Consider the following 26,828-nt stretch of genomic DNA (forward strand, 5'->3'; position numbering starts at 1 on the left):
TTTTAACTTTCAACAATTCCCATTCAAAAAAATAAGTAAATTAATTTCCCACAACCTTTAAACATTTCATCTCATCAGAGCCTTTAGTTTAAGTACTGGAGCCATAGAAATATAATCATTTAGTCATGGCCATGCACTGTCATTGAATTTAAGCTGCCAGTGCAGTTCTTGTTTTTTCCAGAAACATCTTATAGATTTGGCAGGTCACCTTTAAGCAATCAGTAAGAAGCAGGATAAAATAAGTCCTGCGGCCTTTCTAATTAGTTCAAGTTTTCCTTTCCATTGATTTTTCTGGTAAGGAACATTATACTTTTTCACATTGTTTCATGCTGCCTGAAAAACTGCAGCATTGTGTTAGATAATGGGTTGGGTATGTGATGTATAAAGTAATGCAATGATATCCCTTTAGTGTATAGACACACCTTTTATAATTACTTAGGGTGCATAAAATATTTTTCTGATTTTGGTGGACAGATTATGTTTAAAGTTTAAATTGTTGTTATATCTTTAGTGATGGTGTTTCATTTTATTATTTAATCATTTAAGTTTTAATCAAAATTTATTTTCATTTATCATCTTCTTAGCTCTGTCTTCACCCAAACTATTTTTCCAAATTTCCCTTATTTTTGTGACACTAGAATTTATCCCCTTTTATGTTTCCTCATTGTTTCACCCTTGTAGACAATTCATTATCCCCAGTTCATCTACCTATCCATATGATTTCTCACTGTGTTTCCTAACTGAAGTCTATCCTGTATTTCTGCATCATTGCTCATGTATTCTCCTGGAACTGCAGCATGATCTTTGTTATCCAGCAATCCTTTATTTTCATATGTAGATTACTGAGAACAAGGGCAAGCAGTTTTCTTTTTCTTTTTTGGGATTCTCACTACTCTTCCAAGTTCAGTTTTTACCAGAGCTTCTACTCTTTCCATCCTTCTGCTTAAAATGGAGATAAAACACTCCCTCCCCACTTCAGTTTATGAAGAGTAGGGTTTCTTATGACTTTGGTCCTTCTTTACTTCTGCTCCATTGTTTGTCATAGTTTTTTTTTATTAAAACATAAAACGTTATGTCTCCAAAGGAAACAAAAGTTGCTGAATAATTATATTAATTATACATCACCCTATTTTATTAATTAAACAGATAAGTGTTTTCATTCATGACAATATAGAACTTAATCAGATAAAGTAATTCATTAAATATAAAATAAATAAATATATACATCATATTTAAAATTGTATTAAATGAAATTATCTTGCCAAATCTACAAAGATTAAAAAAGTGGAGAGGGACAGGGTTGATTATGCTAATGGAATGACTTTTTTGAATCCGCCTGTCTCTTAAGGATGGGGCAAGATGGACCAACAGCAACTTAATCAGCACGTTATTAATGATGGCTCAAATAATCAGACAGATTTTTTACTGAATTTAATATTCACACTCAAGTGGAACAAAATATTCTCTTGACTGATTCAGTTGAATTCCCCTCTCTAAGAAGTTCAGAGAGACTAAGGGATAGATATCATCAGCAATAACAGGATGACCAGTGAAATTATCAGGATTTTCACATCCCCCTACAGAAGAGCCAATGGAGATCGAACAATCGGTCCCAGCCCTCATAGTCCAACCAATCACAATAGAGGTACTGGGAATGGAGGAATTAATGCAACTCTCAGCCACAATCACGGCAGCCCCTGTTGTATTAGAACCTGCAGACATTAAATGCACAGTTATCTCCAATCAGAAAGGTAATTTTAAAATATTTAATTTCTCCAAGACACTAGTTAATTCAGAACTTGCTGATTTGTTATTAATGGGCCAAGTACGTGCCATCTGCAAGGGCTAATTTATCATTAATATTATTATTATTAGAAAGTTGAGTTTCAAGCTGTTTTTTGATGATACTCCAACTAATAATGACTATAGGATTTTGAGTAGTTATAACCCACCCCTTCATCCGGTGATTCAGTTGTTTGAAAAGGTATGTGAATTAGACATAAGAAATGTATTAATGAATAATAATAAATATAATAAGAAGAAAAAATGTTATTGTAATTTAAATAGGCATGAACATGAATTACTGAGTTTTATTAAACAACAGCATATCAGGATTATGAAACAGGATAAGGGGGATAGTTGGCCATTATGCACTTACAGGAGTATAATAGTACAATACTCGATGTTATGAATACTGGAACATATGAGTTGGTGTCAAGGAATCAACTGAATAGAGTATGTAGGTGAATTAGTATGCATATCAAAGATATGTTTATAGAAACAAGTATTGATTTGGATATATACAATTAATTGAATATGGTAGCCCCCATAACACCTATTATATTTGGGTCCCCAAGAGTCATAAAAATCTAAATAATTCACCAATGCATCCGATAGTGGATGGACATAATTCTGTTACCTCTGCATGTGCAAAATATTTGGATAATAAAGTCAAAAAATTTTTGGAGGCAGAGGAATAAATATGTAGATATTTCTGAATTTTTTTGGAACTGATTAACAATTTACAATTTAACCCACAAGACATATTTGTTACCAGAGATGTCAAAGATTTGTATACAGTTATTCCTCAAAATATAGGAATCCAATGGGTTACTGAATTTTTATTTGAAAAAGGGATATCCCAGGAAGAGATTAATCTTTATGAGGAACTTTTTGAAATAATTTCCCTCAAAAAAGAATATAATTATTGTTTAAAACTATTATTTACAGAAGAGCAGAGTAACGATGGGTTTCCCTTGTGGTGCTATTTTTGCTAATGTTGTTATGGCCTTATGGCTTCTCCCTTATATTTGTGCCAGCAATCAAGGAGACTCAATATTCACCACTGGCTCCTGTTAGGAATGGTCACTAAGAGCAAAGATGGTTTCACACAGTATTTTCAGATACAGTCCTCTGCACCAAACACAATTTACCTTAAGTGCACACAGGGAGCACTCTCCACACCTGGGGCTGGATCCTCATTCTCTCTCCAGGCCCATACAAATTCCACACTGACTACTTAAGAGCTCTGTGACACTATTCCCAGTAGCTGAAACACACACACTTGAATATTTGAGTTTTACACACACAAATACACACCTGGGAAAAGCTGGCACATATTTACTAGCTGTGCCCCTTTCTGCACAGACTCTGAGGTAATCAGGCTGCCACCAGTCAGCTATGTTAAGGCTCTTACAAAGGGTACCAAATTATACTGTGCAAAATTAATCTTAATACTAATAGTGGAGTGTGGCCAAAGCAGCAAGGCTTTCAGTAGTGGCCACAGTGTCACCAAAATAAGCATAAGTACTCTCAAGATGTTAAAAGCATTCTCTAAAGGACCAGCCACAATAAAAGGTATTAAAATATTTAATAATAAATAATAAACAGTAAACAGGAGAATACTGAATCCAATAAATAACATAGTTTCAACTACAGGAGATTTCAAAAATAATACAGATGGATAGTTTCTTGCCGATGCAGGAAAAAAAAAACACAATACTAAACTATTCTCACTAGATCTCCCTGTCTGACTAAAGAAATACTATCTCCTGACTACTTAGTAGAGGATGACAAGATGATATGTGCTGAGTATCTTTCAACAGCTAGAGCCAGATGATGACTGTCCCTCTACTGAATCTCTCTACTGAATGACTGTATCTCACACTGACTGACTGTGTGGATGTGTGATATATATATATATATATATATATATATATATATATATATATATATATATATATATATATATATCCTGTCAAAGATCTTTCCTGCTCGCTAGAGGATGACTTCACCTCTGGTCACCTGACTCTGGTACAATACACACACAGAGCTTTGCTAAGATCTGTGGCAGCATCTGAAAGCTATAACACAATTTCAAACTTTTCACCCTTCTAGGGTTCTCTGCTAAAACATTCAGTTTTGATCACTTACAGCAATACACCCTAATGTATACTAGCATCTTTACAAATCAGAAAGATAATCAAATGACATAAACTTTGTTTTTACAAAACTCCAGCTGGCTGTGCTGGCATATGTACACATGTATTACCCTACTCTCCCTGGCACAGATGGTACTGACTGATGTGGATTGCCTAGTGACATACTGCTCCTCTTTAACCATTGTAGGTTTCACAATGGTAATGTTAGAGGCTGTGCCTCTCTTAGCAGTGGCCTGTCTTCCAGCCACTAAAATAGGATACAAACTTAGATGATAATTTGGCACCCCTGTTGTCTCCAGACAACTTACCACTGGCATGGTGTTATTCTCACTTGCTGGCTTCTTCACTTTTTGTTCTCTACCTTACCTCATTGGACATTTGTATGCTACATGGCCCCTCTGGTTACATTTAAAACATTTAATCCTTGGTCCTGGCGGTGTACCTGAACTAGTGGCTTCCCATGTTACTAATGTACTCTCTTGGGGTGGTTTAGGCTGCCCAACATGGTTTCCCCTATAACTATGTGCAGCACTGGATAACCCCTTCTTGTGCAGTGATGCTCTGCTTACTAAGTAGAGATCCCCTTTTCTCCCCTGCTCATCTGCAAAGTTATACTCTCGGTGTGCCAACCAGATTTTCATGTCCTCAGGCAAAGTGCAAAGGGCTTGTGCCCTCACTCAAAGATCTGCCAACCCTTCAAAAGTGTTGACCTGACATCCACTCACCTGCCTATGAAAGTAAGTGCTTAATTCAGCAATATAATCATATACACTTTCATCTGCCTTGTGTCTATGCTCACAAAACTTTTTTTCTGTAAGCCTCAGGTGTTAATTTAAAGCATTCTAGTAAGCATTGTTAACCTTATAATAGTTTAAGCAATTAGCATCAGAGAATTTAGAAACAGCAGTTACAGCTTTACCATGGAGTAAGGAAGTCAGGAACCGTACCCAGAGCCCTTGGTCAACATTATACTGTTTGCATACCCTTTCAAATACATGAATAAAACAATCAAAATTATCGCTCTATGTAAACTGTGAAAGAAATCTACTGACCTTTATTACTTCTGGGGTCTGGTTATTCTCTTTCCCATTACCTCCATGACCCTGCCAAAGAGTCAGCATCTCCCTCTCGTGTTGGTGCTGTTTCTCATTTTCTTTGCACTGTTTCTCATTTTCTTCAGCCTCCAAACATAGCAATCTCTCATTTTCTTCAACCTCCAAATGCTGTAATCTCTCTTTGACCTCCAAACACCACAGTCTGTCTGCTGATTCTGCTTCCAGCTGTTTGGCCTCCGGTTCAAGTCTCTTTAACTCCAGATGGATTTTTAAGTCCTTTGAAGTAAAGGTGAACTGTCCTGTTTCTGATGACTGCACATCCCCATCACTGGACTGGTTGTCTGTGACCAAAGCTGAAATCATCTTCTCTTTAGTCAGGTTGGCATGCACCAGTCCTTTGCCGTCACATGCATTGGCCAACTGGTTCTTTGTCAGCTTGCTGTAATCCTCTGCTGACATCCTTGCCTGTCTTTGTTGACTAAACTAATCTAACAAAATAAATAAAACTGTTCTGAGAATGAAACTCTGTGTGTTTACCTTGTGGCTGCTGAGAGTCCACACACCTTCAGTGACAACTGCTGACTGGCTACTGAAGTTCAATAAATATTCCACCCAGCTGCCTCCAATATGTAACATCTCCCTTATATCAGGGCTAGCAATCAAGGAGACTCAATCCTCACCACTGGCTCCGGTGAAGGACAGTCACTAAGAGCAAAGATGGTTTTACACAGTATTTTCAGATGTAGTTTTCTGCACCAAACACAATTTCCCATAAGAGCACACAGGGAGCAGTCTCCACACCTGGGACTGTACCCTCTTTCTCTCCCCAGGCCCACACAAACTCTACACTGACCTACTTTGGAGCTCTGTACTCCTGTTCCCAGTAGCTGACACACACACTTGAATATTTCAGTTTTACACATACACATACACACCTGGGAAAAGCTGGCACAGATTTACTAGCTGTGCCCCGAGTCTGAGGTAATCAGACTGATACAAATTAGCTATTTTAAGGCTCTTATAAAGGGTACCCAATTATACTGTGCAAAATTAATATTAATACTGATAGTGGAGTGTGGCCAAAGCAGCAAGGCTTTCAGGAGTGGCCGCAGTGTCACCAATATAAGCAAAAGTACTCTCAAGATGTTAAAAACATTCTCTAAAGGACCAGCCACAATAAAAGGTATTAAAATATTTAATAATAAATAATAAACAGTAAACAGGAGAATACTGAATCCAATAAATAACAGAGTTTTGACCACAGGAGATTTCCAAAATAATATAGTTGGATAGTTTCTCACAGATGCAGAAAAAAATAGTACTAAACTATTCTCACTAGATGTCCCTCTCTGACTAGAGAAATACTATTCCCTGACTGCTTACTAGAGCAAAGCACAATGATGTGTGCTGAGTGTCTTTCCACACCAAAATCCAGATGCTGACTGTCTCTCTAATGAATCTCTCTACTTGTTGTTTGTTTGTCTTTTTGGCTTTTCCTGGTTAGGAGTCACCACAGCGGAACTCCGGTCCGCTAATGATTGGCAGTAGATAATGACTGAATCTCACACTGACTCTGTGGATGTGTGAGATATATATGTCTCCTGCAGAGATCTTTACTGTCAGATGCTATGCTGCTGTGAGGCTTCCAAAGAGTTCAGCTAGTTACAGGATGACATCAGCTCTGGGCACCTGACTCTGGTACAATATACCCACAGAGCTTTGCTAAGACTTGTGGCAGCATCTGAAAGCTATAAGATAAAACATTTACATTTGATCAGTTACAGCAACACATCCTAATGTACACTTTTATACATTTTGAACACAGGTAACTTTACAAACATATTTTTAACAGCAGCATCTGCACAAATCAGAGATAATCAAATGACATAAACTTTGTTTTTACAAAACTCCAGCTGTCTGTGCTGGCATATGTACACATGAACTACTTTACTCTCTGTGGCTCTGTGGTATTAACCCATAATTCACTAGATGGGTAACCCATTGGCTCACTGACAGAATGTAGACTGTCAAAGTTGAGGAGTCCTCCTCCACCAGACCAGTTACCAGTGGGGTACCACAAAGATCTGTGCTGGGACTTCTACTGTTTGGAATCTATTTCCCTGAGATCCAGATGAAAGTAGATGGCCTGTGGTTTACCAGGTTTGCAGATGATTGCAAACTGGGTGCAATCATTGAGTCCCCCAATGATGTAAACGTATTACAGATGGGGCTGAAACCGACTAATGAATGGTGCCAAAGTTACAGGCTAAAATTAAATGGAAAAAAAAAATTATCATTATCCCCTTTGGCAAAGAAGTACCCCTCCAAGTTATGATACAGATAGCAGCCCTCTAAGTTCAAACCCAGTGGTGTGAGACTTGGGAATACAGGTTGATAGCAATCTAAACTTCAGTCACCATGTGCTCATAGTGGTAAGCGAAACCTTCTACATTGCGCATCTCATAAATAAGGGCATCACATCCAAGACTAAAGAGGTTGGAACTCCACTATAACAGACCCTTATCAGACCACTTTTTGAGTACAATGCTCCCTTCTGTATGTATCTCACCAGACACCTGCAGCAACTGGACAGACCACAGAGGTTTCTAACCAAGAGAATACAGGGCCTCCAAAACGTGACTTACATTAAAAGACTGAAAGCCTTTGCACTGTACTCTGTATCATACATGCTGTTGAGAGGCAACCTATGCCTGGCCTACAGAGCATCCTCTGACTCTGCCCTAATAGAAATACTGCACATCTGCAAATCAAATGGGACAAGAGTCACTCATTCCAGGGATCTCATCCTAGCCTGTGACATTAACACAACATGTTGGAGAGACAGATATACCTCTCAGAGATTGTCACTCCTCTGGAATAAGCTCCCATTCCATGTGAAGCAGAGCTCCTCAATGACCATATTTAAGCGGAACCTTGACAATTGGATGGGTGACTGTAAATTCACTCTGGGGGTGGCACCTATGTCCCTCACGGACAGGGGTAGTCGGTGCTGATCAAAGAATCACTCTGCTAACAATAACTATCTAACTGTGGTCAATTAGGGTACATAGGTTTTTACACAACTAAGTATGTAAAGGCCCTAGGGCCATTAGACAAGTAACCTCCTATGAACCTATGAACCAAGACTGGTCTCAACTTTTGAGTAATTATAAGATTTGAATATCCAGACTGATAAAATACTTTTGACAGTTAAGGTAGAAGTTTTTTTTTTCCTAGAGCAATGCCCATAATTATAAAATTGTGCTGTTACTTTCCAAGTACCTGGGTAATAAGGTTAGCTATTTGCTTCTCTAACATCTTGGATAATTTCGGAGCTGATCTTTCTCATCCTTCTTATGTATTGGTTCTAAAGCTGATTTATTCTACTATTCAATGATTTTTTGTCAGAACTAAATGAAGCGTCATACTAGTTTATCTAATCTCAGCTTCAAAAAGTCTAAATTGGTGATATCTAATGTAACTGTGGGCTTGTTGGTGCTTTTTATGGCAGACAAAACTTGCTCATCAGAAAATAATTTAAATATGAAAATTGAAGAAATTAAGTATAACCATTTCAAGAGCTGATACTGGCACTTGAACCAGTAAAAATATTTGTTTAAATCATCATATCATCTGTGTAATTAACAAGTACACCACCATCTCTCTTTCTGCTGCCAGCTGCAAAAGGTTGTTTTCTTCCAATTGTTACATATTTCTAGAAATTTGTTGTATTACCTTTAGACAAGATTTATCTCCAGTGTTCCCATTGTTAATTAATTTTTAATCCACTATAAATGACTTATCTTTTAAAAACTTTATTTGCTAGACTTGGCCCCAGTATATCTCTCATATAAATGATTTTACTTTTATCCTAGGTCTTTGAGCTTTGCATCAAGTCATGTGATTTTGTGTTTCCTCTTTCCTTTGTAAAAGTAAGAACTTGATCATAGGTAGAGTAATATATATATATATATATATATATATATATATATATATATATATATCTTACAAAATATCCTGTTGTGTTAATATTAATAATATCATTGTATGTGTTCCAGTGAAGGAATGCTAAATAATTACAGGTTTCCTCAGAATGCATAGCTCTGACATTTCTATAAGGAAATATATTTATTTGAGACAGCCTTTCTGTTTAGATCACCTTGACAGACTATTTGCAAATATTCACTAAAAGCCTCAAACAGTACTTCACAATGAAGATCTTTTGCTTCACAAGATGTGAGTATCTAGTCAATCAAAGGAATATATCTGGTACAAGCATATCTAGTAAGAGAAGTTATGGTGTAGGAAGATACTTATACAGCTCCAAGATGTGGAATGTACATGTAATAGGGTAAAGCCGTTTGTAATTAAAATTACCCATAATCACACATTTCTCGTTGCTATGCAATGTTTGACATTCCCCAAATACATTAAAACAAATGTCCTTGCAAGCAAATATAAAACACTAACAAGTGTATAATAACAAGTTTGGATAGTTAAAGCATTCAAAACATTAATATCATGATTAACGGCAAGACATCATAGCTCTTAACTGTCCAGATTTTTGCCTCATATTTTTGGGCTATTCCTTGTAAAATGTATGGTGTTCTGGTAAATCACTGACGTTTGAAGTCACTAAATAGTGTCATGCATGAGTTTCAGATTTAACATCATTCAGAAAATGCATGCTTATACAAATCATGTTATTCAAGCAGCTTTCTAAGTTCATAAGAACAATATTTAAAGTTTGACCCTCTTTGGGCCTTTGTCTCTCCATTATTTTAGGTTTTGTCCATATGTTTTATGGTAAGAGGTTAAGAGGTATACAAGACATTTAAACATGAATTCCCCTGTTTTAGTTAGAGTGGTATTTCTCTCCTATACTTTTTTAACATTGTAGTCACTAACAGGTGTAAATGTGAAAGAGACGTAAGATGATGAATATTAATTTCTTTAAGACCATATTAAGTTACAACATGAACATTACACTTATATGAGAAGTAAAACATGCTAAAAATGTAATTTTTTTGCATGTACACTCTGAGCACTTATTACTACGGAACGTTTTCTCACTCCTGTTATTAGCATAATGTTTACAAGTGAATGTAATATTTTCATAACATTTTCAAACTTTCTTCTCATAGTGGAACTTTAGCCTCTCATGCACCTGCAAACATATATACTGTGAAAATGCTGGCTCACATAGCAGCAAGGCCTCCTTCCTCTTCTCCCTTCCTCTAATCAGATGCCATTTACTGGTGTGTCTGTAGAGATGGCTGATACAGCAACGCCAGCTGCTGCAAGTAATACAAAGCTCTCATCACACCAATTAAAAAAGAACACACAATTCTGTTTATTTCCTGAAACAAGATTTGTTGATTCTGATGCCAGGCCCTGACAGTGCCTTGAACGAGTAAACTGAGGTAGCAGTTATGTCGTCTCCCTGTTCCGCTTTCTAACAATCCAATTCCACTTCCTGTTGATGCTTTCAAAATGGCTAATATAACCACAGCAGCAGCTGTAACAAATAGTGAATATTACTCTTATGACGCAGATGTTAGCTGGGATAAGGAAAGAGCACCCCTTCCTCCCTGAAACAAGATTTGAAAATGTTGATACCAAACCTTGTCACAGTCTTGAATGAACATACTTAAGTAGTAGAAATGTATCCTGCATTCTCCTCTTCCCCAGTTAAACGTCACGTACTGGTACCTTTGTAGAAACTGCTGAGGCATTAACAGTAGCTGTAAGTAATGCAACGTTCTCTTAATTTGTAGATTTTGATGGCACTGTTTGTCAATGTGCTTAATTAAACAGCAGTAGTAACTTCTTTTTCCTCCCCTTGCAAATTAATCAAATATCAGTTACTACTGCCATCTTTGAAAAACAATTGATACAATTAACTTAATAAGGAGACATTTTGTCATCCATGGCTGTAATTTCACTTATGAACATTAAGCAAGTCGCATTCAACTACATTTGCTGATGTTATATTGTTCATTGTAATTTAATTTAAAATGTCTTTAGACTGTTAATGTTTCATTTCTTTATGTAAGTGGAACAACTTGAGTTGCATATTTAGTTCTGTATGAGGCAGAATTCTGGCTGTAGAGGTCTGTCTAGTTCATTCTCCACCTTCTTTATGGAATTGGGCACTTGTCTCGCCTTAAGCAAAGCTGTATTCTCTTGGCTAGTTTAGTGCCATTCATGTTAAGCTTGTCTTCCTATAAAATATAAAATATACCAAACTGCTTTAAAATTCATCTATAGACTTGAATAAGTTGTCTAAAAAATAGTTCACAGAGCATGAGAATGCAGAGGAAGGGGTGGAATTATTAACTTTCTATCAGGAAATGGCCATCTGCTATTTTTTAAAAAATTAAATGACAAGTGCCTTGTTTATTTGCATTGAGAAGCTACTGTTGTCACTAATTAGTGGGCTATGAATCTTCTTGCTAAATGTATTTCTTTCTTTATATTTGTTTACCAGGGTAGTGCACGGATCAGTATTGATCAAGGTCAGACTCAGCCTGGGTGAAATACAAAACATTTTACAAACAAAAACTTACAGAAGTGTAAGCAATAACAGAGTAGCTCAGACTAATTACATAGAGAAAAACTGTGTATACATGCTATTGAACAAGCACAGTGCAATGTACAATAAAGCAGAGTATTAATGTGCCATATATACATTAGTTTCTAAAGTGGGTCAATCTTCAGTGAATCTTGAGAGGGGAGAATAGACTCAGAAAGGAGTTAGGTTAGGTGTTGTGTACCGTGTTGAAGCGGGAGCATTTGGCTTGAATAAAGATGTGCTTTGAGTTGCATTCTGAATTTTAAATAAGCTTGGATTTCATTAATGTTGATGGGGAGAGCTTGCCAGAGAGAAGGTGCATGGCAGGAAAAAGCATGTGCTGTGCTGTGGAGTTTGGTTCTAGGTGTAATGAGAGTTGTTCAGCTTGGGAGTAGGTTGTATGAGGAGTTGTTTTGGGAAATCTAGCTGCAAGGAGGGTAAATGTGTAGAGTACTTTGTAGAGTTGGGATCCTAAAAGTAGGTTAAATCTTTGTTTTATGGGTAGCTATTTGGCTTTTTCTAGGGTTATACAGTGATACTGACAAGAGTGGTGAATTTACTATGAATCAACAAATGCTGTAAGAGATAGTCTGGAGTGTGGCAATATTTCTTGGAGGCAGAAGCAAAATTTGGGAGCCCATATTCAAGTTAAGAAAGGAGAACTCCTTTGCCTATAGCTGATCTGGCTGGTTAGGATAGAAGAGTTGAGATCTTTTTGGCTCCGAGTTTAGTTTGCCTATGAGGAAATGGAAGTTTAGTGACTGATCAAGCCAGAGTCCTAGGTATTTGAAGGTGGAGATTGTCTCTGTGAATGGTTGTGCAGGTCAAACATAGTTAAAGAATTAGGTGCTTGTTGAATTTTATGTGGAGTTCCAGAAAGCATAATTTTAGTCTTGGTGGGGTTGAGAAGTAGTTTACGGTTTACAAGCCATTGCTGGAGCTCATGTAAGTTTGACTGGAGTTGACATGGAATGTTGGTGAGAGAGTGACCTGATCAGTAAATGACCATGTCATCAGCATAGAGGATAAGTGGGAGATGGGGATGTCACAAAGAACTTTGTTAAAGAATATGAAGAAAAGGAAGGGTCAAGAATGGATCCTTGTAGTACACCTTTGGTAGTAGGCAATACTTTACCTTAAAGAGACTCTTGTCATATCAGTAAATTACAGCAATACACTACACTTTCAATCTGAAATGATTAAATCTAGTGCTGTGCTATGTGATGTGTCCATTTGTTTAAACTGTCTGCCATATCCTGCTGAGCTTATAGGTAGTAGTCTCCTACCAGGTATTGTGATCCATTACAAGTTGTTCAACTTTACTTGTGTTTTTCATTTCTTTACTTTTTGTCTTTCTATAGCAAATAGTTCATGATACAAAATAATTTTGATGTTTTACTGTATCTTTTTTTCTTGTGATATTAGAAAAATGCAGTGCATCCAATAACTACAAATTGATTCACTATTTGTTTTCTGTTTCAGACCCTCATTGAGATTTTTCAGCGCATTGGTACAACTAACATTGCCGATCTTATAGCAGGACTACTTACTCTTATAATTTGTAGCGTTGTTAAAGAAATAAATGATCGGTTCAAGCATAAGATTCCAGTTCCTATTCCTATAGAAATATTTGTGGTAGGTAAAAGAATAAAAGAATTGTAATAACATGATATAATTTATGTACATCTAGATAGCATAAACAACAAATATAATATATATTTTACTGCAATACTCTTCTTTTGTTTCAGACAATAGTAGCCACAGGAGTCTCATATGGTGTGAATCTGGAGAAGAAGTACAATGCTGCCATTGTTAAACATATTCCAAGGGGGTACGTGCAAGTAGTTATTAATTATTGGGACATGCATATGCTATTTTCAGACTTGATAAAATTCAAAGTTCAGTCACTGCTTATGGTATTCCATTATTTGAGTGTAGTATTAAGAGCTGCAATTTCAGTGGGTTATGTTTTGATTATTAAGGAATCTGTGCAGAATCTTGTCAGAGCTGCAACAGAGTTTACAGATATTTACTATACCGCTTATGGACATATCAGCCCTGCTGCAATACACTGGTCTGCACATAAAAGTAGGACTCCTCTAAGCCCTGTACTAAACCTTTAAATCTTGACCAATGTACTGACTGATTAGCAGTGACTGTATTCTGCATACAGTAGTCAAACATGAAAATGGGAAAGTTACTATAATGGCTGCCACATGAAAATATCCATTATAAGTTTGACTAATTACACTAATATCATTCAGCATGGCAGTTTTACCACTGATCTGTTTTGTCTTAAGCCCCCACAAAAAGTGAGCCTGAAATAGGCCCATGAGGATCAGTACTATATTCTGGTAAGCAAAATAAAATAAAATAAAATACTAAACAAATTAAAATATAGCTGCTTGCCAGAGTAGCGAACCTTAGTGGCAACTTGCTGTTTGCAACCTCCACTCTTTGTTCACATCCATAGGTTCATAGGTTCATAGGTATGTACTAGGCTAATGGCCCTGGAGCCTTTACAAGCCTAGCCCATAGAAGTGCCCTGGCATCATGCCACCCGACGTTAGTCCCAGTGCCTCTATCAAGCAGAGCCACTGGAGTGATCCCCAGGGTGAACTTTCTATTACCCATCCACTCATCAAGATTTCTCTTGAAGAGGGCCTGTGAAGTGCTCTGCTTGACATGTATGGGAAGTCTATTCCAGAGCATGGGCAGTCGCTGGGTTATGAACCTGTCCCTCCAGCATGTTCTGTTGATTGTGGTAATGAGGTTGAGGTTTCTGGAGCATGTGCTGCGGAGGTATTGGGATTTCTTTAGATGTAGCATTTCTAAGAGAGCTGGGTCAGACATGGCTTTGTAAGCCAAACAGAGATTGCCTCTTGGTAGATGATATGAGACAGAGAATAGCTGGAGGTTTTTGAGTCTGTCCATGTAGGACATGTGTTTAAGGCCTGGGATCCTCTTTGTGAGGTACTTTTGTGACCTTTCCAGCTGTTGCATGTGTTGAGTGAGGTACATGCCAAATGGGGCATTATACTTGATGATTGGCCTGATGAGGGAAGAGTAGAGAGAGATGGTGACCTCTTTCTTCCTGGATGCAAAACCCTTGTTAATGAGATGTGCCACATAGTAGGGCTTTCTGACCACAGTGGCAATGTGGTGGTCGAAGGAGAGGTTGCTGTCAACCTGTGTCCCCAGATCTCTTATAACATCTTCAGTGTTCAGTGGGCTTCCATCGATGTGCTAATTAGTGGGAACTGAGTTTTTCCCAAAGGGGATGACAATGCATTTTTTGGCATTAAGCTTAAGGCCATGATTTCGATACCAGTCACTGATCTCAGTGAGTCCTTTCTGTAGGATGTCTGCATCACTCGGGGTGTTAATAATGACTCCCAGCTTGCAGTCATCTGTGAACTTGGTCAGCCAGAGTCTCTCTGTGTTGGCCTGGATTTCTGAGAACCAGATGCCAAACAGGAGAGAATCCAGGTCCGATCCCTGTGGGACTCCACTAGTGACTGGTCGGCAGTCTGACTTGGAGTCCGCTACTTTCACACTGTGGGTTTCCCACATGAGTAAAATAATTAAACTGAGCCACTACTGTAGCATGCCTACAGCATTTACAGAGTGATGTTCAAAACAATAAAACTGAGCAAGTGGTACAGCATAAGTTTTGTTGTGCTTTTTACATTTACTGAATAATATTCAGAACAGTTAAATTTGGTCACTACTGTGACATGCTTTTTACTGTGCACCCAAGTATATATTAATTTAATCAGCAACTTAATAGTCTTTATTCATATTGCATTGTAACATAAATACATGCAAATTACTAACAAAAAAGCAATCTGTAACACAGGAAAAAAGAAAGGGATTACATGCCATCTTGATGGTGCTGCTTTCCTAAAGTCACCATTGCACCTCTTTATAGGGTAACTTTAATGTGCAGCCGAACATTGCCAGTGGCAGTATAGACATGGAAAGTTAGCAAATGAAAAAAGCACAAAGATCACCTAATTCCTTTACATTCACTGTCATCAATCCCCTATTCACCACGATGCATACACTTATATGTCACACAGTCTAAACATTTCACCTTAAAGTATACTTTATCATTGTGTCATTTCTCCTGTCAGTTCAGTCCTATTGCACAGATTAACAATACAAGCAATTAGAGGAAACATTACTTTACATAACATTTCCAAGCTAATACAACCTGACTTAAGGAGTGTTTTGCTCTTTCTGTGAGTCAGTGTGATGTCTGTATAACTGAGATGCAGACTTTTTAGTACTTCTAAATGGCTTATATTTTGCTTGTGTTGGATATAAGCAGTTATGTTCTGGAGCTAATGCTGGGCAGTTCTGGTAATTTACACCCAAGCAGTTTAGTCTTCAGGAATCCTAGGGAAGCCAGCCTAAAGCTTCATGTTGAAAACTTGTAATTTACTGTACTATCTTTAACTCTGCAAGGATAAAAGAGATGAATAATAGTATTTGATACTGTGCATCTTGATTTCAGTTAATTCGATTCTGTATGTTGTTTTAGCACTGATAAAGGTATAACGTTAATAAGAAGAAAATAAATAATAACAGTAACAAAGAGCTTCAAGTTCAACTTTGTCTTCCATATTTTACAAATACTAGCAGTAAAGGCTGCAAACAAGCAGGATTCCACAGAACCTGACAGACTATTGACTCAGTTACTGTTTAATGCATTTATTGGATTTCTTAATAAATACCAGACAAAAAACAACATAACTTTAACAATGCATACTGTAAAAAACTAACAGAGTGATAACACCCTGTAGAGAGACGCCGTTACACATTTACACATCTTTCTGCCTTTTGTCCCCTGCCTTTCCTTTACTGTAACACAGTTTGACTGCACTTGTATAATTTCACCCTCATAAAGTTTAATTCTCAAAAAAATGTCCCTGTTACTATCCCTATGTTCTTCTTTTCTGTGGGCAGCCTATCCGAGCACCTACCTCCCAGTGCTCATGTTCTTCCCTTCTTTCCTCCACTTCTCATTCACTTTACCGGCTAATCTCCTTAAGCACCTCATATTCCCTCCATCTGTATTCAACCCTTCTTCACCTACCCCCCTTTCATTTCTTAGCTATCACATCCTTAATCCAACTCACCAGATACAGCAGCCCCACCTTTCACTTGAATGGCATAACTTACATTTTCTCCTGCCCTGAATAGACAGAACATCAGGGACCACTGTATCTTTATCCTGTAAATGTCCTTGCAGTTCCTTATGTGCTTTCTACAAATGCCATCCTCCCAACTGCACTTTGAATACAGGCACAGATTATCTTTTTCCTTCTTCTGCACACCTCCAGCAGCTGCAGTCCTTTGTGAACCCCTGCTTCTAAACTGTGACATTTTGTACCAGCTGCACAATATCCTTATGTGCATGTCATGTGTTACCTCTTTTATCCTCAGGCCATCACATTTCTTCAGTATTTCATCCTAAGTTATGTTGTCTCCCTCACACCAATGCCTCCTTAAGTCAGCCATGATGTTTCTTCATCCTGCCCTCCATTAATCTCTTTGTCCTTATATATCCTGTCCCTGCCTTTATCTATCCTCCCTCAAATATCCAAGAGTATCTCTCACTCTTAACCTCTAGTCCCTGTATACCTTATGCCACCATCCCCTAGCTACCTCCCTCACCTGCTAGTACTTTAGCTACTCACTTTTTCCCAGTCTAAAGATCTGCATTACTTCTTATAATATAAAACTTCCAAGCCTTCTTCCAATTATGCTTTGTCAACACATCTAATATCCTTCCTTTCCCATTTCCTAATCAGTCACACTCAAGCTTCATGTTGATGATGATGATGTTGATTATGATGAGGATCATCATCAACCTCATTTCTCTCATTTTCTACATGGGGTCAGGATGTTGCATCAACTATTGCAGCATTTCTAAGTTTAGTGTCAGTCTCCTTCCTGCTTCGACAATCATGCTTGACTGTCACAGGTCTTCCCTCACACAATCCATCCCTTTACAGGACATTCTCAGTTTCTCTTGCCTTCTTCCTGTCTCTCCTTAAATATCTTCACCAAATCATCTTCTGCTTTTCTGCACACATGCCTGAGTCTCTGTACCTGTTCTCATTGCAGCCACAACTACTTTGACTTCTGCTCTAATGTCATAATTTCTTCATCTGTCCCACAGTATGTAGACCACCACCCATTTCTGTCACTTCATCTCCATCATTTCTAGCTTCCGCAACTGCTCTGCCTTCAAGACACAGGTGTCGCTACCATACAGTAGTACTAGTCGTACCACAGTTTCTTTGGCATTCTTCTGTCACATACTATCCCTGACACTGTGTACTAATTGGCTTCAGCACTTCTGATTTCAGCTTTCACATCTTCATTTGTATTTCTCTTCTCTTCAACGACCCCTCCCAGAAAGTTGAAGCTGTTAACCTGTTCTATTTTTGCTTTCTCAATTTTTAGCTTTTTCCTATTTCATTCATTTGCTGCCATGACAACTGTCTTGTCTATACTCAGTTTCATTCTCTGTATCTTCAGCTTTGCACTCCATTCACCTAGTATTTGCAGAAGGTCTTGCAATAATCCAGCTCTCACCAGAACATTGGAATTTAAAAAATGGAGAGATGCATGGAGATAATAATGTCTGATATTCATTTATAATTGCAATTTTAACTTTCACAGTGGATAATATATCCTGTACCAGGCGTTTTAGATATTATAATGCTGAACACCTGTAGTGTTGGGTCTCATCATATGCCTTGATGACTCATGGTTGTACAGTATTGCCAACCCCATTGGCTTTTAGTACTTGATAGTCTGGATGTTCCTATGTATTTTTCACCACTTGGGATATCAACCATCAAGAAAAAAGAACTGCTGATGTCTTTGGTCCATGGGTCATTCATGTTGCAATTAAAACTATCCCTTTAAGAGCTTCTGCACCCTGAATAAAGCCTACTTCATTCCCAGAAAAAAAGTTGTATGTCCCAGGATGACAGCTGCTGCCATCAGGAAACTATTACTCTATATTCTAAGTGTGAGGATATATGCCACAGAGCTACTTTGCATTAGGAAACAGAACCCATGAAGGTCAGTACCGTTTGAGATAAATTAGGGATAAGAAGACAGCTAATAGAAATTTTTACAGGGGAAAGCTACCTACCAATGCCAACCTTTACCAGGTAATCAAGTATTGCAGAGGCCATGACATCATAGGTAGGCAGGCCAGACAGACTACAAATAACCCTGTGTTTCTCTGGTTAAGTCCTTTTGGGGGTTGTAATCAGATGAAGTTGTTAGGAGAAGCTGAGCAGAAAGCTCAAGGAAAGAGATCGGTTAGAAACAGAGAGAAGGAAAAGGAGACAATACTGACAGCAGGCCAGCAGCAAGGTGCAAAAGTAGCAGTGCAGTGCATTGGAGAAGAGAAGGCAATACGGACAGCAGGTCAGCAGCAAGGTGCAAAAGTAGCAGTGCAGTGCATTGGAGAGGACAAGGCAATACTGACAGCAGGCTAGCAGCAAGGTGCAAAAGTAGCAGTGCAGTGCATTGGAGAGCAGAAGGCAATACTGACAGCAGGCCAGCAGCAAGGTGCAAAAGTAGCAGTGCAGTGCATTGGAGAGGAGAAGGCAATACTGACAGCAGGCCAGCAGCAAGGTGCAAAAGTAGCAGTGCAGTGCATTGGAGAGGAGAAGGCAATACTGACAGCAGGCCAGCAGCAAGGTGCAAAAGTAGCAGTGCAGTGCATTGGAGAGCAGAAGGCAATACTGACAGCAGGCCAGCAGCAAGGTGCAAAAGTAGCAGTGCAGTGCATTGGAGAGGAGAAGGCAATACTGACAGCAGGCCAGCAGCAAGGTGCAAAAGTAGCAGTGCAGTGCATTGGAGAGGAGAAGGCAATACTGACAGCAGGCCAGCAGCAAGGTGCAAAAGTAGCAGTGCAGTGCATTGGAGAGGAGAAGGCAATACTGACAGCAGGCCAGCAGCAAGGTGCAAAGTAGCAGTGCAGTGCATTGGAGAGCAGAAGGCAATACTGACAGCAGGCCAGCAGCAAGGTGCAAAAGTAGCAGTGCAGTGCATTGGAGAGGAGAAGGCAATACTGACAGCAGGCCAGCAGCAAGGTGCAAAAGTAGCAGTGCAGTGCATTGGAGAGGACAAGGCAATACTGAAAGCAGGCCAGCAGCAAGGTGCAAAAGTAGCAGTGCAGTGCATTGGAGAGGACAAGGCAATACTGAAAGCAGGCCAGCAGCAAGGTGCAAAAGTAGCAGTGCAGTGCATTGGAGAGCAGAAGGCAATACTGACAGCAGGCCAGCAGCAAGGTGCAAAAGTAGCAGTGCAGTGCATTGGACAGCAGAAGGCAATACTGACAGCAGGCCAGCAGCAAGGTGCAAAAGTAGCAGTGCAGTGCATTGGAGAGCAGAAGGCAATACTGACAGCAGGCCAGCAGCAAGGTGCAAAAGTAGCAGTGCAGTGCATTGGAGAGCAGAAGGCAATACTGACAACAGGCCAGCAGCAAGGTGCAAAAGTAGCAGTGCAGTGCAGTGCATTGGAGAGGACAAGGCAATACTGACAGCAGGCCAGCAGCAAGGTGCAAAAGTAGCAGTGCAGTGCATTGGAGAGCAGAAGGCAATACTGACAGCAAGCCAGTAGCAAGGTGCAAAAGTAGCAGTGCAGTGCATTGGAGAGCAGAAGGCAATACTGACAGCAGGCCAGCAGCAAGGTGCAAAAGTAGCAGTGCAGTGCATTGGAGAGCAGAAGGCAATACTGACAGCAGGCCAGCAGCAAGGTGCAAAAGTAGCAGTGCAGTGCATTGGAGAGCAGAAGGCAATACTGACAGCAGTCCAGCAGCAAGGTGCAAAAGTAGCAGTGTAGTGCATTGGAGAGCAGAAGGCACCAGTAGCGGCCAGAGGAATATTGTCTAAATCAGTACATTTCCAGACAGAAAGCACAGGAGACTTGAGATAAATCATGTTGTCTGTACTAAGACACAAAACCAACAGCACTTCTAAGCACTGTACACAAGCACATACAAGTGAGGTTGAGGGATACAATGAATGACACACCTCCAGGAGGAGATAGCCAGTCTACACAGGGCAGCTTGAATAGAGCGGACTTCAAATTGACAATATGGAGATGAGAACAGTTGTAGTGGAGCAGAAGGCTAGGGGTACTGCTCTGTAGAGGAGGAGGTATCAAAGTCAAGACCAGTTGCAACACTGCTGTGAGAAGGTGGATGGAAGAATGTAGGTAAAAAGTGCTTCTTAACACAAGCCAGAAAACTAACAATGCTTTTGTGCAATACACAGTTGAGAAAGTGGCAGCTCAGGATAATATGGAGATGAGAACAGTTGTAGTGGAGCAGAAGGGTAGGGGTACTGCTCTATAGACGATGAGGTATCAAAGTCAAGACCAGTTGCAACACAGCTGTGAGAAGGTGGATGGAAGAATGTAGGTAAAAAGTGCTTCTTAACACAAGCCAGAAAACTAACAATGCTTTTGTGCAATACACAGTTGAGAAAGTGGCAGCCCTGGATAATGTCCTTCTAAGTATAACCTTATATAGGGTACCATAGCCTAGAGGAGGTTACTACAGTCAATCAGAACAGCCTCAAAAGGAAATAGGGAACCACATCAGACTATATTGATCATAAAGGTCAACAGAACATTTCAGGATAATGTGGAATAATACCTGGTGAAAGAGGAAGGGTGGGCTGAGACAACAAAACTCCAAGAAAACACAGATGGTTCAGTTAATGGAACAGGAAACATTCAGGGAGTAACAATACACAATGCAATGACAGCAAAGGAAAGGTAGTAAAAATATATGCTGACATGTGTAATATGTTAACAGGGAAGGGCAGGAATATGTTATGATGAACAGGAAATGAAAAGAGGTCCAAGAAGGGGAACAGCAAGAAACATGAGGAAGGCACCAGTGCAGGTAGGACAATAGTGAAGGACGAGAGCTTGTTAAGATGATTAAGGCATAGTGCAAGGCGTTTAGTTCAGGAAGCTTTGAAATGAAGGTGGGTGTAAGGCCTGCAGGAGAGTGGGAGAGCTGCAGGGAAGGATATGGGTTATGAGATGGTCATGGGTTAGCTAGCCATGTGAAAAGGAACTAATATTTTCTGGAAAAGGGGATTCAGCTGGAGGGCAGAAGACAGGATGGGGGACATTTGCATTGCATAATGTGATATCAGAAGGAGACAGTCTGTTGATCTAGTCTGTCTGTTTGCATGTATCTAATATGTAGGTACCTCCTCCTGCATTCATGGATTACCTATCACTTTCCAGCTGTCTCATGCCCTTTTGAAGATCCCTGTGAAAGCACAACCCATGTTCCTGATATGTAGCCTGTTCCAATGGTCCACAAGTCTGTCTATGAAAAACGACTTTCTCAGATCTATGTTAAAGTCAGTACTGTCCAGCTGCATCTAATAGCCCCCTCCTTTCTCTGTATGTCCTTGCATCTCTGTTCAACCCCTCCAGATTTTCTATGTGACATCTTGTGCTCCCATATCATATTCGCCACCTTCTCCCAGTTCAAAATCTTATTCTTAATTATTTTTTCCACCTGTGACGACCCTTCTGGCATTTTTCTGGATACTACTGAAATGCTTCATATCTCTCGTCCTGAAGGGTTTCCAAAATGCACACAATATTGGGGCTGTGGTCTCATCATTGTCTGAAAACATGAGACTGGGAGCACAAACTCATTATTATTGCAGAATACAGCCCACAGTTTTGCTGGCTGTTCTTCCTGCTTTCTGTACTTGTACTTGATGGTCCAGAACTGGTGTAATGACCATCTTCAGTCACCATCTCTTCTAGTTTAGTATCTCTCAACGTCTATGTAGCTTTGATGCTGTTGTAGTTTCCAAAAATACAGAACTTTGTTGCTATATACACTAAACTTCAGGTGCCACCACTGTGCCCACCTATAGAAGACATCCAGATTGTTTTCAGTTTTATCTGCTCATTCAGGACTGTGCTCTGATTTTATGCAACCTTTCTATATTTTCAGTCTGTTAGTCACACTCCCAGGTGTATCAGAGATGAATATGTTGAATACTGGGGGAGGACCCCAGCACTGACCCTTGTGGCACTCCAGTGGTTCCTCCCCCACACCTAAGAGCATCCTTCTAAGCATCACCCTCTAAGTTCTTCTACACAGCCATTCCATCTCATGTTGTAATTTTTTGCCCTGTCACTAGTCACTTAAGCTTGCTGAGTAGCATCTGATATAGCAATGAGTCAAATATCTTACTGAAATCTGGATTAATTAGTTGCATTTGCAGTCTGATGTCCATCTTGTTGTTATGTAGTCATAGAACTGCAAGAGATTTGACTGGCAGCTCTTCTCAGTAATGAAGCCTGCAAAATGAGAGACCGTAGGCCATTGGCAGAAGTAGTTAGAAGAATGGGGGGAAAGGTGGACAAGGTAGTGGGACAGGCAATGCCCAAAGGGAATTAGACAGAAAAAAGAAAGTGAACTGCAAAACACAAAGCTGTAGGACATGTTTAGTCCAGAAAAGTAAAGCAGGCATGTCTCATCAGGTGCCACATCAAGATTACCACATCCAGTATCCATATTGTTATTGCTAAAACATGACATGGAAAATTTCATTATTTGTGAGGGATTTTATCTGAAGACATTAAAGAAAAATTAGGAAGCTCTGTGGGTGTACCAGACCAAAAAGAGACTTGCGGCATTGCCAGGCCACATGACCATGTCAGCAGATCCACAACAGTAAAATGGCATGGCTGCACCTCCTCAAAAGAAGGAACCAGAAATACAGAAATATGTCCAAAAAAGAGAAGGAAAAAGAAACCCCTTGAACAACCTAATTCTTTAGGGACCGCTAGTTGTGAGGGACTCAACTCCACAGTTACGCTCAACAAGCCACCATCTCTAATGTCATTTGCTACCAAGGCCTCTGGCACTATCCCTTTGGAATCCATCATGCCTGTAGCACCTAACATGTCCCACCAGACTAAAGACCAGGCTCACAAGCTTATAGCTACTGCAACTCTGGCCTTCAAATCCCTGAACTGTCAGACCCTTATTCTGAAGTATTAGGAGGATGAAACTCTGAAGTTTTGAAAGTTTGATGTTCTAATATAGACCCATTCCCAGTAAGGATGCTGAAGGGCTTTAATCTAGGTTATCCTTGTTTTAGGAAAAATGGATCTTGTAGATTCATTCTGGATTTGTCAAGGCTAAATGGAGTCTTCAGAATTCCAAAATTAATAATGTTTACCTGACAGGTCCTCTTGTCCCTTATACAACATTAGGTTCTCCTGTGATAATAGACCTCAAAGATCGCCACATCCATATTGCTGTTTTCAAAGGATACAGGCAGTACCCAAGGTTTGTGGCTGTTCTGAGGTGGCCATTGCAAATATACCTCCTTGTCACTTGGTTTGGTGGCCTAGCCCAGAGGAATGCAAAGGACACTGAAATGCACCCTAGGCTGCCTCAGTAAACTAGGTTTTTCCCTGACTGAATAGAAATTCAGTTTATGCCCAGTCAGAACAGTGGTTTTGTGTTGGCCTGTCTGGACACCTATTTAGCTAAAGCATATACTTTTCAAAGAAAGAAGTTCCCTTACTGCCTTCTTTAAGGACATGGTTTGCAGATCAGTGGTAATGGCCTAGCAGTTACTGAGCATTCTGCATCACATGGCATCCACCATGCTGACGTATCTCTAGCTAGACTGCATATTAGAAAACTTCAGTGGTTCCTAAGAGATACCCAGGACCAGCATTCTTAGCCCCTGGAGCATTCTATCCCAGTTTTACACTATGTAAGGAAGAAGCTAAAATGATAGCTACAACATCCACAAATGTTCAGGCAATCTACCCCAAACCAGACGTTAACCACAGATGTCATGAACATTACATGAGATACATTCATCCTGGACCTCAAAGTGAAGAACACTTAGAATCCCAGGGAGATAATGACTCTAATTCAGACTGTTAGCTCTTTCAAGCTATTCTGTATACCTGGGACATGGAATGTTATAGCAGAGCACCTCACTGAATCTCTTCAAGAAGAATCTCGATAGGTGGATGAGGGATCGTAGGTTTGTCCCAGGGATTACTCCCGTGTCACTATTAGACAGAGGCACAGTAAACTAAACCTTAAAAGGGCACAGTATACTCAAATCAATGGGTGGCGTAAGCCATACAGAATCGGGCTAGGCTTATAATTGCCTCAGGGCAGATAACCTAGTATGAACCTATGAACCTATGAACAACACCACAGTTTTGTGGAAGATACAAAAGTCAGGTAGCTCAGTTTTTCCCTAAGCTGCTGTCAGTGAAACCCTTCCAAGCTTCTCTGCTGCTCTAAGATCAACTCAGTTGCGGGCTGAGTAGCTTTGCCTTATTGATCAACCTTAGCATACACAAAGTATAGGACCCTCTTGTAGTCTCAGCGCTACCCAGCACAGTCCTGTCAAATTAATCCATTCATATCTCTCAACCTCTTAGTGAAAGAAATCTTGACAAAGCCTGATATAATGGGAGGACAAGGGCCCAAAAATAGGGACAGATTTTAAATATTGTTATAATAAACTTAAAAAGTCATTAGATTAAGAGGATTTATATTAACATGCATTTTCTAAAGGATATAAAATCTGAAACTCAAATGTAAATCTTTATTTTGTGACTTCAATCCTTGGATCATCCCAGTGATTTGTCAGAAAACCACAGATTTTATGAGGAAAAGACCAAAAATATGAAGCAAAAATCTGGAAATTCTGCAAAAATTTGGACAGTTGAGAGCTATGAACCCATTCTCTTCTCTAATAAAATATACAGTGAGAGTCTGCTATCAGAGATGGGCAGTTTCCCATCATCTCTTCAGCCAGCCTGATAGACATGGGCATCTTGAAGCAATGTAACCATTTTCTCATGTATACTGACAACCACTTACTCCTAAAACAAACACATACTTTATATAAGAGATGTAGTTACACTATGAAACTGGAGGCAAGACACTCACATAGGGACAAACTGAATGCCAAACAGGTTGTCAGCACACACACACACACACACACACACACACACACACACACACACACACACACACACACACACACACACACACACACATACACACACACACACACACACACACACACACACACACACACACACACACTTTCCACACTAAATAAGGACATGACACATAAACCCACATACGCAAAGGTACTTACTAGTAACTTACCAAAAGATCAGAGGCCTCCCAAACGGAAACTACTTACACACATAACAATGCAAAAACAACCAGAACACATAATAACATACACACTAGTGTCTCAACAAATAATCCCATAAGACATAACACCAAAAAACCTAATGTACTAGTCTTAGGTGACTCCATTGTGAGACACACAGATGTTCCCTTCACCAGGCTGGATAAGGAGTGGGGTTACGGTTAGCTGCCTATCAGGTGCCAGGATCCATGAAGTCACTCAACCACAAATACCAGTATGACTCCGTCATAGTCCATGTGGTGTTGAATGACTTGAGATGTAGCTCACTGGAGTATATGAAGGGAGACATGACTGAGCTCTCAGATTATGTGTTGCAGGTAGTATGACCCTAGCCCTAAGCAGCATTCTACCTTCACCCAGGATGATGCCACAATGCAAACAAAAAATGATTGACTTTAACAACTGGTTTAGCTTGTGGCGTCAGTCTAGGGCATCCAGTATCTGTCAACCTGGGAAGACATGGTTGACAGGCCATGCTGCTTTACCAGAGATGGTCTGCACCTGTCTCCTCCAGGTTTTCAGGTACTGGCAAAGGCATTAGCCACTCCTATTGTGCCTTTTTTAGGCAGTGTCAAAATAACATCCTCTCAACATAACAAAATGCTCTCTAGATAAACCCAAGGTATTGCTGCTTAATGCTAAGAGTCTAAATAAGAAACTGCATTCCCTAGAAGCACTCCTCACTTTGGAATATGCTGATGTCTGTGCAGTCACTGAGACATGGTTCAAAGGCGCAGAAAGCACCCTGGACATGCAGGGCTACAATACCTTCTATACGTTCTGACCACAAACTGAGCATGAAAGAAGCAAAGGAAGAGGTGTGTCCATCTTCATTAAGGATAAGTGCACCTTAAGACTGGTCAAACAGCATGACTTTCTTGAGTTACCCCATGTCCAATTAATTATAGGCAAAGCTCCTACCACATCATAGCTAGCTATAGGTTCCCATCATAAAACACAAAAAGCA

At 39.7% G+C, this 26,828-nt stretch overlaps 1 protein-coding gene across 2 annotated transcripts in view; it reads left to right on the forward strand.

The window, feature by feature from the left end:
- The window catches only part of SLC26A4 (solute carrier family 26 member 4), a 401,657-nt gene that overhangs the window by 190,722 nt on the left and 184,107 nt on the right, over positions 1 to 26,828 (forward strand). For both annotated transcript variants that reach the window (XM_044088553.1, XM_044088554.1), the window contains exons 7-8: positions 13,053 to 13,205; positions 13,319 to 13,401. In XM_044088553.1, the coding sequence (XP_043944488.1) occupies positions 13,053 to 13,205; positions 13,319 to 13,401 (236 nt within the window). The remainder of the gene's footprint in view (positions 1 to 13,052; positions 13,206 to 13,318; positions 13,402 to 26,828) is intronic.

This window comes from Protopterus annectens, chromosome 11.part0, assembly GCF_019279795.1.
Source record: "Protopterus annectens isolate FY-2018-M chromosome 11.part0, PAN1.0, whole genome shotgun sequence".
In the NCBI taxonomy this organism is placed as follows: Eukaryota; Metazoa; Chordata; order Ceratodontiformes; family Protopteridae; genus Protopterus; species Protopterus annectens.